General features: G+C 48.4%; 1 protein-coding gene across 12 annotated transcripts in view; it reads right to left on the bottom strand.

The window, feature by feature from the left end:
* Positions 1-1478: 1478 nt before the first annotated feature.
* Positions 1479-11522, bottom strand: part of NAV1 (neuron navigator 1) — a 242987-nt gene continuing 232943 nt past the window's right edge. For all 12 annotated transcript variants that reach the window (XM_026480666.4, XM_057315710.1, XM_044377764.3 and 9 more), the window contains 7 exons: positions 11132-11367; positions 10015-10169; positions 9795-9866; positions 9129-9325; positions 8493-8611; positions 6631-6828; positions 1479-4932 (listed from right to left, as the gene is read on the bottom strand). In XM_026480666.4, the coding sequence (XP_026336451.3) occupies positions 4837-4932; positions 6631-6828; positions 8493-8611; positions 9129-9325; positions 9795-9866; positions 10015-10169; positions 11132-11367 (1073 nt within the window). In that variant the 3' untranslated portion in view covers positions 1479-4836. The remainder of the gene's footprint in view (positions 4933-6630; positions 6829-8492; positions 8612-9128; positions 9326-9794; positions 9867-10014; positions 10170-11131; positions 11368-11522) is intronic.

Below are 11522 nucleotides of genomic sequence, written 5' to 3'. Positions count from 1 at the left end.
GATGTTGCGGCTGCTACTGCTGGTCTGGAAACATAAGTTGAAAACCAGTATTTCAAGAAATGGAAGAGTTCAATCAAGGAACCAAGGCTCCATTTACTTCCATGACCACTCTTGTCAACAGAAAATTCACCATGGCATAATCCTTCAGAAAAATAGCCAAAACATCCAACTGGGAGGACCCAGTATACATAGGTTTAGTTTGCAACTGTAATGGTCTCTGTGCAGCCTCCAAATTTCTATCGGGGTCCTCATCTTCCCGTTTACTTCTGTTTCCCAGGGTCTCTGGCTGGCAGCGCTTGCCTCCAGGGCTAGGCTGAGCGCACGTCCACACACATGGATCCTCAGCTGTGGGGAGAGCCAAGTTGGTGGCCCCATGTATCCCTGATCCGGTTGGTTGAGGACTCATGAATAGATAAAGCTGATTCAAGTATAAAGGGCAGTATCTTCAGGCATTGGCCTTTTGGGAACACAGTGTCCCTAAGACCATTTTATTACTTATGGCCTCTTTAGTGAAGCCATGAACCACTAGTAGCCAGAACTTGCTAGTAGTTCCTCGTCATCAGAAGAGTATACCAGTATTATATTAGTATATCCATTAGTAAACCCTCTGGAAATAAACAGTTCATCCCATCAGTGGAGGTGACTTATAGTCTGCTTGTTAGCGTCAGCTTAGCTAAGCCCCAAGAAGAAGAAAAAAAAAGTATGATGAGGCATTACATTTGGTGATCTGGATTACTTTAACACTTAAACCCTGTGTTAAACCTGTGATTAGGACAAGAACAGCTTCCTTTCCTAAACACCCTGCAATAAAGAATCCTTAGAGTCTCCTGTAGGTCTCCTGATGCTGGCTTGTAGGACCAAGTCCCACTCAGTCTGGCAAATTTCACCTATAAGCTGGGTTTCTGTATATGGCTGTCCTCTCAGGTGATGATGTGTTTGTGAGAAAGAGCAGGCTGCTGTCTTCCTACTCTTTTGGAATACTACAGGACGAGACTGGAAGGGAATGTCCCTCTGAATAGTGTGACCCTCGTGTCAGGGAGATAGGAGTGGAGACATGGTGAGAGGAGGTCCATTGGGAGTCTTGCAAACCAGGAAAACCAAAAAGCCAGAAATGAAATGAAAAAAAAAAAATCCCTATTTCTTCTGAAATCCTTAAGGAGTATGAAGGGATTAGTTAGAAGGCTGGTAATTCAAGACCAAAATGCCAATCAAGAAGGACTTCATCGTAGGGTCTGTCCATGGATGGCACATCTTTCTTCCCTGTTAGCCTCTAGCTTCCCAATGGTCAGACTACATGAAAAAGACGTTGGTATAAGGAGTCACACAAAGACAGAGAGAAGCACCGTGGAGCTGCCACAAAGCATAGATTTTTTAAAAATATTCTGAAGCCTCAGAAGTTAGGAAACAGCAACAGCAAAGTGCTCTTGAGAGGGAGAGGGAGAGGGAGAGAGAGACACACACAGACATCAGGTCCCGTATTAGCCTCCAATTACCTAGTATTTTATTTTTAATGCCTAGGCAGGGATTGAGAAACACATACACTGGACAAAATATGTTGGTCATCTTCATCCAGAAATGAGAGGGAGTCTACGGAGGAACTGCTTCTGGAGTCATGGCTCTCCCCAGAAGCTGATGTTGGGTATTGAACCATGTCATCTGCTAGCCCACTTTGGTGAGGAATGGAGTGGCGGGTCTGGAGAGGAGAGGGAGAGACACATCCCAGTCCTACATAGGCTGGGTTCTTCTGAAGGTGCCTGGGGGCTGAGAAGTTAGCTGTGGGACCCAGTTTTCATTTTCGGAGGGATCCCAGTAGTCTCAACTAAGAAGCAGGTGCGTAGGTAGGAGAGAATGCCATGGATTCGCTCTTGCCATGAATTCTAGGGCAGTAAGGGGGAGCTCAGGTTTTCTGCTTCAGAGAAGTCTGGATGAGCACCCCAAGGGGTTATAGCACCATGAGGAGGCTCAACCTTTTGCAGTTGCCACATAAGCATGATTCCTTGGTGAGACGACAGATCCCCACAATGAGGGGCCCAAGTGTGCAACTGTAAACAGGGTCCCAGGCTCCAGAGGGAAAGCTGAGGCTGCAGTGCCACCTCATTAGATGGGAACACACTTTTTGGAGGAAAGCAACTAGAGACCTGGGCTAAATGCAGCAGTCAACTCAGAGTAGAGGGTGGTGGGTCCCAGAAATAGAGAGTAAAATTCGTAACGTGAGAGGCCTCCAAAATCAACCTGCCGAGGATCCAAGTAAAATTCACGATGGTATCCATGGTTATCAGGGAGCCAAGAATCCCTTTGGAGGTCTGAGGCAGTTGGAATGGAGGAAGGGGTTCTCCCCTTTCCTTTTTCTCAAGTAGCCAGTAATATCCATGATAGAAGGCACTGGCTGGGCAGCACCAGAAAGTAGAGAGTTAAGGGCTCAACCACCTGATCAAGATGGCATTAAAAGTCTGAGCCTTGCCATGGGACTGGAGCTAAGGACAGGGTTCAGAAGAGGCCTCGGTCCAAAGAAGGCCCATCCGGTCTTCCCTTCCTTCCAAGTTAGAACACCCAGCTCTGGGGCCTCCTCATTCTGCACAGCAGAGACCTTAAGGCAGTGATATCAGCACCATCCTTGAACGAACAGCCTCTTCCCACCACAGAATTGCATATTTTACAGCTGAGTTGGTTGGGGATCTTCACAGCTCATGGACTTAGCAGCAAAAGCAGTAACAGTCTCCAGCATAGAGGACCCTGTCACCCCTGGGAGCTACCAGATGAGTGCAGAAGCTTTCTTGGGGAGCAGCCTGAACCATCTGTTGGACCTCAATGGAAAGATTCTGATAGGAAGAGTCAGATGCATGGACTCGTTGGTTGGGTGGGACAGAACAGTCCAGATGAGTATGCCTGTAGATTCTGATAAGGTCTTGTGCTACATAGAAATCTGAAGAACACACACTTGGACCCAGGCTCATCGCATGTCTTTGATCTGCAGAGCCCTGAAACTTCATCCTCACCAGGCAGGTCAGCCTGGATCTCATCCCACAGGGGCTTCCGGAAGTGGCAGGAACAGGACTTGTCCACTTGAGATAAGCAAGGTTCCACAGTCCTTCAGGGTCCATCTTAAGGGATCCCAGCGCTTCCGCCCCTCACATATTAGACATCTAATCAAAGGCTTCTTTCTAGCTGGCACCTTGGGTTTTGGCTACATTTCTTAGATGATCCTGAGGGTCCACATAAGCAGGGGATGTGCACTTAATGGAGGTTAAGATTTCCTACTGGACTGTGAACACCACGGCTCAAGTCTTGCCTTGTTTTTTTAAACCTGGTGACTGGCAGACAGTAAGTACTCAGTAAGTGTTTGCTGAGTGAAGGCATGTAGACTGCCAGGCCTTCGGGTAACTCCTATTGAAGGTGGATCCCTTTAGAAGGCAGATCTTTGCCACCAAATCAAACTCCTTGAACCTTATATTCTGATTGGGAGTATTTCATATGGATGTTCAGTCTCCTATCAGTGAGTATTTACTTGTCAAGAACAAATAGTAAAGGCCAGCTATGGATTTTGGATTCAGTTGAGCAGAGCGGCCACCATCAGAATAGTGCAGTGAGGGGCCCAACAGGCCCCAAGACAAAGGAATATTCCCAGTTTCCTGGTTTTCCTCCCGTCCAGCGTGGAGCTCAGAGTAGATCTTCTATCAGCATGGGGTGACAGACTCTCAGACCAGAGGCTGGCCGCTGAGCTCCCAGGCAGAACGTGTGCTTTCTCCAAAGGGAAGTCAAGGTTCTTCTCCTACTACTTCTGCCTGAGCCAATGCTTCGGTCTCCTGTAAGTCCCAAGGATGCCAAAAATAGTGGCGTGGAAGGCATCTCGCTAGTCCCAATTAGATGGCATCAGATTCTCCGAAGAAAACCCACTTGGAAAAGCCAAACTAGCCCTAGGAAAAGCAACCCAAGCATTTTGTGGACATGAGAGAAAATGGAAAAAAAAAAAAAAGGAAAATAAATAAGCACATGGGAGGGGAAAAAGAAACAGAAAGCGAAAATAAAAAATAAAAAAAGTAGGGTTTATTGACTCTCATGCGTGTTAAATTAGAGGGTATAAGACAGAGCTAGCAGTCTTTCTCTGAAGGCTGGAATGCTGTTGTTGTGGTTTGGTGACTTCCGAGATAGGCAGCCATCTTGTCATCGTCCCCTGCGTCATCCAGGGATGGGCAGCACGCTCTCTACCTTGGCAACTGCTTCCTCTCTCTCCAGCGTCATCTTTTCCTTTCTTTCTTTCTTTCTTTCTTTTTTTTTAAATACCTTTTACAGATTGATTTTAACATTTTGTAAACCACATGCTTCTTTTTCTGAGCTCCAGCCAGATCTCTGGGGGAAGAGTTATTGGCAGTGGTCACGGAACTCGGAAGGGTCTGCGAGAAATTCTGGGGAGCGTCTGCCTCCCTCAGACTTCCCCACACCGGGCTGTCTCTCCCAGAGCTGCTCATGAGAATCAGTTAGGAACTGCTGCAGGTTTTTCTGATGTCTTCTGAACCCCTCCCCAGAAAGCCTAGGAGTTTTTAATTGAGACACGAAATCAAGGAAAAAGACCCAGAATCATCTGTTCCCCAAAGTCATGAGAGGAGGCCAGTAAATGTATCTAGGGAACACAAGTTTCCAAACTCTACCCCACCAGTCCTTACTAGCAAGTTCTCAAGGTGCAGCACCAAGAACCTGCCCTCTTTCTTCACCTCCTCCTCCCCCTCCTGTTCTCGTGGGCCGGAGAGCCAGTGCTCTGGAAGAAGAGAGGGGAGAGGAGGAGAGAGCGTCGCTGATGCCAGCATTCTGCTGTCCGGGGTGACAGGGACTGCTCGGCCCTCAAAGCGTGGCCTGGAGGTTGGGGTCCAGGATGGTTTCTCGATCCGGAGACTCAATGTAATTGGCAGCTTCTTGAAGTTTCAGCAGCATGGCCATCTAAAGAGGGGCAAAAGGATGGATTCATGAGTCGGGACTCAGGGTCCTGCCCACAGAAGGGAAACATAAAGCAATCTAGGTCAGGGACCTGATCCTTGGTTCGGAAGTGATGAAGGGCCCAGAGAGCGTACAGGTGGCTCACGAAAAGGTAGCAATGGTTACTTCCACCCTGTCTGTAAGCGTGTGCATGTGGTGCTCGGGAGTGTCTCGGCTATACAAGGTACTGTGCTGTGATGGGGGAGGGATGCTCAAACCAGACAGCCTCTGCCTCCAAGGCGTTCACACTCAGGAGAGGACAGAAGGCCTGGACATATCTGCTGGGAGGGATGTGGGAAGTGGCTGTAAGAACGTCTGTGTTTGTCAACTTCTTCCAAAATAGATGATAATCGAATAGACTCAGTCTTATCACGGGCCAGTCCTGCACACCCACCCCCTGCCCCAGCTCACAGCCTAGTGCTTCGTGTCAGGTCTAAACACTTCAGTGTATTCACCTCCTTCCTCCTTCCCTCTTTACCTCTCTCCCGCTCCCATGCTTCTTCAAGACGGTGACCCTTCCGTTTCAGCTAAGTACACCTGGCTGGTTCTCTCCTGAATCTGCTCTTCACCCTTCTATTTACGTGATTATTAACAGTCTTCCAATTGAATGGCTTTTTTTTTTTTAAACACAGGTAACAACTGTTTTTAACAAAGTCAAAATTTAAATTAAAATGTATTATGACTTAAGTGGAAGAATTTCTTACTTGCCACGTGAAACTGCAAGGTCACAGGAGTGGTGCTGCACGTTAAAATTTTAACACAAACTGCCAAGTTATCTTCCCAAATGGCTTTGCTAACGAACACTCCCACCAGCGGAGAATGAAGTCTGTGCTTCCATCCACACTATTCCTGCTAACGTGAAACGGTTTTCTCCTTGTTTTGATGTTGTATTTCCACAACTATTAGAGGAGTTAAGGATCTTTTTATATTTTTATAAAATATTTTTGCACTTCCTCTAGTCAAATGCCTATTCGTATCCTTTGTCCATTCTTCCAATTGGAAATTTTATGAGAAGTTTCATATATTCTAGGCACCAATCCGCTTTTGGTTACAAGCCTTGCAAATATTTGCCCCTAGTTGGTCATTTGTCTCAGACTACTTTTCACAGTTCATGAAATCCACTGAACCGAGGCAATCCTCAGGATAATATCAGAGTAGAGGGAGAGAGAGGGAGAGACAGAGTGTACATGTGTCCCACTGCTTTCTTTTTTGGTTAATAGTCCTACCTGGGTCTTTATTAGAATACATCTTGCCGGCATGCATTATTATTTAGCTTAAGCTAGGCTGTAGGCATATCATCTTTATAACCCAACATTCTGACTGTTGAGCTCCTCCTTGACCTCATTCTAGTCCTAGCCTTGCTGATACCCTTCAGCCTCCCTCACGGTATGCATGAAAAGTTCAACTCCGGGGCACCTGGGTGGCTCAGTTGGTTGAGCATGTGACTCTTGATTTTGGCTCAGGTCATGATCTCGGGACTGTGGGATCGAGCCCTGCAGGGGGCTCTGTGCGCAGTGCGGAGTCTACTTGTCCCTCTCCCTCTGTTCCTCCCCCAGCTCACACGCACGCGCACGCTCTCTCTCTCAAATAAATAAAATCTTAAGAAAAAAAAGTTCAGTTCCATAATACTCTTACTTTAACAATAGAATGGCTTCTACTCACCAGAGGGTCTGAGTCCAGAGAACTTGGGGTGCTGTCTTTGACTGTCCTATCCTCGGGAGGTGAGGCAATGCTATGAGGGCCCACAGTGGGAGGGGGCAGGTGGTACAGCTTTGATTGGTCTTGTTGGGCTGATGGCCAGGGAAGAGTGTCCCGGACCCACTCCACCGGGTCCTCCCAAGCTGCTTTCTGTCCATGGACCTGGATCGAAGGGGAGATGCTGTTACTGGCATTGGGATCCACAGACAGAGGCTTGCTCATGCAGTCTCCTATGGCCATATGCATTTCCTCCAATGGAAAGCCTTGAGACTCTGATCCCCACGAGTGGAGACTCAACTCCTTTGAGTTTCCCCACAAAGGAAATAGTTGGTGTAAACAGGTAAAACTATTCTGGAGGATAATTTGGCAGACTGCGTTAAAAACTTAACATGTACATGGGGCGCCTGGGTGGCTCGGTCAGTTAAGCGTCAGACTCTTGATTTAGGCTCAGGTCATGATCTCAGGTTGTGAGATCGAGCCCTGTGTTGGGCTCTGCACTGGGCGAAAAGCCTGCTCAAGATTCTCTCTTTCCTCTGCCCCTCCCCACCACTCCCCTCTCTCTAAAAACAAAAGCAAAAAAACCCAAAAAACAAAACAAAAAAACAAACAATAAAAAACACTTAATATGTACCCACCTCACAACCCCGTAATTTTAGGAGGTTCTTCTTTAGTAATCATAGCCTTCTTTAAATTTTTAAATTTTTTTTTCATTTTTTAAAATATACTTTTTAAAAAACTGTTTCTCTTTTTTATTTTTAATTAGGCTCCATGCCCAACATGGGGCTTGAACTCATGACGCCAAGATCAAGAGTTGAACTCTCTACCAACTGAGCCAGCCAGGCACCCCAGAAATCCTATCTTTTAAAAGAATTTTGATTTTGTTGAAAACAGATGTTATCTGTGTAAGAACATTCTGAAATTGGAAAACTGTTAATAACAAAGCAAAATTTGGGGCACCTGGGTGGCTTATTTGGTTAGGCGTCTGACTCCAGCTCAGGTCATGATCTCACGGTACTGGGATCGGATCAGGCCCGGGGTCGGGCTCCCCGCTCAGCAGGGAGTCTGCTTGTCCCTCTGCCTCACCCCCTGCTCGTGCTTGCTCTCTCTCAAATAAATAAATAAAAATAATAATGCAAAATTAAATGAAATAATGATTTCTGGCATCGGTCTGATAGACAGCATCTCTAGAAACTTACCACATCATCAGGGGATAACTACTGCAATAACAAATTTCTTTTACGGAAAATACATGGCCAATAGGGTCCAGCCACTGCACTAGAGTTCACTAGCGCTGGAATGGAGGCTGGTGATCATTATGCCCTAATTCATAGATGAAAGCTACAGGGGAGGCTTTACTAAAACGACACCTTCCTTTTGCATAAAGTTCTTATTCTAGCTTCTAAAAATCTTTTCACAATTTCATGTCTTCAAAACAACCCAGTGATTTAGGCAGAACAGACTTTATTATCTCCTGTATGTAACTTGGCCAAAGTAACATTTTTATTAGTAGTTAGTAATAAGCTAAGACTATAACAGGGTTTTACTTAGTTCTTAGCTCAATGATTTCTCTATTAGCTCTGATCCTTAAGAGAGAGGTCTGATCTGGCATAGAGACAGAAGGCCCAGGACTGGAGACAGGCCCCAGAGACTGTGGTCCTGTAGCCATTTGCTGAATGGTGGCTGGACACTGGGCCTCACTCTACCTCTTAGCAAAAGAACCTGACCAGTCTTCGGAGCCTCCTGTCTAACATTGAAGAGATGTTTCTGCTTTGTTAGGTGGGACAGCCTGACCCCGGGACTGAGCAGAGTCAGAGGGTAGGGCTCACCTTGATCCCATCCTTCGCTCCTTCCTGTAGGTAGGGAATGATGGAATTGTTCCACAGGTCAATGAACCATGTCCGGAAGTCCTCAATGCCAATGGGACAGGACAGAAAGAAGCAAGGGCCTAGGGAAAAGGATGAGGTCAATAAGACGGCGGAGCACCAGCGCTCCCCAGTCATCTGTCTCATTTAGTCCTTAATACCAGGCAGAGGGGTCTGGTAACCAAAGAAGGAAAGGAAATTTAGAGTCGGGCTGTCCTGAGATTGCTGTCAAGACTAATGGGAGTGGCCGCCTGGCTGGCGGTCTCATCAACAGTGCTTCTTCACAAGGCGGAAGTGAGGTGAGGGAGTGAGAGGAAGTTTTCCAATTCCCTCCTGAACACTTTCTGTTCCCCATTAATTGTGAGAAAAGTGAGGGAGCGGGGTTAGCTTTCTGATGATTGAAGTGATTTACCCAAAACATGGTGCTAACTGTGAGGGGTGCTTGGTAAGTAATCAAGCAGTCCTGGGTCTGAAGCCACGAGGTTTGCCACTCCTTTACATGCTGCAGACTCCAGAAAGAAATGGGAACATCCCACTGCGTGGCAAAGTAGGAAAGGGAAGCCACCTTCTGACCCCAAGGGGGAAGCTGAACCCCAGTACCGATGAGGAAGTCTGAGGTGCTGTGCTTCTCAAGGAAGGTGTGGAGATGGTACCACAGCTTGGGCACCCAGTCGAGCACCCGAAGCAGCTCTTCCTTGTTGGCATTGATGTCGCTGTCTGATTCTACCAGCTTCCTCCTCAGGTAACGAACCAGGAAGCCATTGGCTGGCTCCACGTTGTTGGAGAAGGTCAGCATCCTGCAGTCAGGAATGGGGAGAGGGGTCAGGGTGGCCATGTGGACGTTGTCGGCATCCATCACCTGCCAGTCCATCCCTCCTCCTGCCTGCCTCCCACTAACGCCCACTGGCTTTCTTCTCAAGCAATGGCGAGTCGACTGAACTCAGGGCAGCAGCCGTGGGCAGGACCAGTGACCCTCTTCAGATAACCATCTGACCTCACAGACCCGGGTGTGTGGGCAGAGAACCCAAATTACAGCATCCTAGCTGCAGCTCTCTTAGTTTTGTAGTTCTTTCCTCTTCTCGAGGGTTCTCTTCCACCCTGTAACCGACGTGGCAAATATCCCTACTCTCTCTTCCCAGCCCAGGAGCCCTGCCTAGTTCTCCTTCCTGCTGCCATCTACTGCCCCTCTGGCCGGATCCTGGGATTTCACTAGTTTACAGAACCTTAGGTAGGGCTGGAAGGTTTATCCAGGGCCACAGTTCTTACCTGAAGCTCAAGTGCAAGCCATGATTAGGTGTCATTTTTACAGGCTGATTGGTGGTACCTATGATATAAGGACTGTGGGAAAAAGGAGGAAAAAGGTTTACTTAGACTTGTCTTAACACCTGCTTTCCACTACGTACACCCAAGGGCAAGCTCACAGGGTGGACTGGACCAGGCTCTCCTTCTTCCCACTGCAGTGAGTTTGGTCCTGACTCCAGCTTACCATTTGTGGTACTTGCAGGTGAGAGCCCCGTTGACCAGCTCACTGATGGAGCCTGCTTCACTCAGGTCATCCAACAGGATCACCAGGGGGACATCCCCAATTCCTGTTTCCCGGTCTATCTGGTTGGCCAGGTTGGAGAGATACAGTTGCAGATCCTGAAATAAAAGAAGGAAGTGGGTCAGAACTCAGGAGGAGTGAGCACTTGGGTCAGCCGTGGGAGGAAGGGTTTTGGAGAAGGTACGCTAGGTCTGGAGCCCCCTGGAGCCTTTGGTTCCTGTTTCATGCATCTGAACATTGAACTGTAGAACCAGACCACGGCGGACTGATAAGCAGTGGGCCCAAAGGCTCTAAGGCAACCACCTTTTTTTTTTTTTTAAAAGATTTTATTTATTTATTTGAGAGAGAGAGAGCACAAGCAGGTGGAGGGGCAGAGGAAGAGGAAGAAGCAGAATCCCCGATGAGCAGAGAGCCTGACACAGGGCTGGATCCCAGGACCTGAGATCATGACCTGAGCCGAAGGCAGACGCTTCACTGACTGAGCCACCCAGGCGCCCGTAAGGCAACTGTCTTCAGCAATGGCTCCTAAGTCCGTGAAGGGTGGGGATCATATCCGATTTCCTGAAGGGATTTTCGCTGGGTGGGTACCATGAACCACTCCAATGGATAAGCCTCCCCCTACTGGGGGGAGCCAAGATCTGAAGCACCCCGGAGTGTGAGGGTGTGCTTGAGAGACATCCAGATTTGGCAGGGGACAGCACAATGTGTCACATGTAATTCTGAGTTCTTCTCCCCAGAAAGCCCAAAGTCAGAGTAATACTGAAAAGAAAGGTAGAGGGAAGGAAATAAACAAAGGGGCGGGATTTTCAGGGTTGGCAGAAAGTGAAGTGGAAAAGAGGATGTCGTTTAGTCAATGATCAGCAAAAGGGAAAGGCATATACCAGAGGGAAGGGGAAGTGTGGAGAAAGAAGGGAAGGGAAAAGTCTGGAAAGAAACTGGGGGCAGAGGAAGGACTAGAAAGGGGAATGCGAGGGGGAGGGGAGGAAAGAAGGGGCGGGGGAAGGCCTTGGGGGAGCTGAGGCCTGAGCAAAGGCTGGTGGGGGGGTCAGGAGGCAGCCACCTTGCAAGACTGCTGGTGCATGTTGAAGGTGCTGACGATGCCCTCGGTGACCTCGCGGCCGGAGCGCTCCACCAAGTACTCGGCCAGCCGGTTGGTCAGGTAGGTCTTGCCCGTGCCGCTGGGGCCCGAGAGGACGAGGCGCCGGTGCTTCAGCAGGAGGCTTATGTAGTGCTGCATCATCGGCTTGGGGACCAGCGTCTCGAACACCAGGCTGTCGACGCACTTCTCCTTCAGACCTGAACCCCCAGCCCCAGAGAGCATGAGCATGACAGGGCCCTGAGGATGGCAAGGCCCCCGGAGGGCATTTCTTTCTTCACCTAAGAGCCCACTGAAAGAACTCATTCCTCTGCCCCATGGCTCCAGAGGAACCCCCCAATCCCCAGTTTTGAAA

The sequence above is a fragment of the Ursus arctos genome, unplaced genomic scaffold (genome assembly GCF_023065955.2).
Source record: "Ursus arctos isolate Adak ecotype North America unplaced genomic scaffold, UrsArc2.0 scaffold_2, whole genome shotgun sequence".
In the NCBI taxonomy this organism is placed as follows: domain Eukaryota; kingdom Metazoa; phylum Chordata; class Mammalia; order Carnivora; family Ursidae; genus Ursus; species Ursus arctos.
The sequence above is the reverse complement of the archived record's forward strand: the minus strand, read 5'-3'. Positions and strand labels throughout refer to the sequence as shown.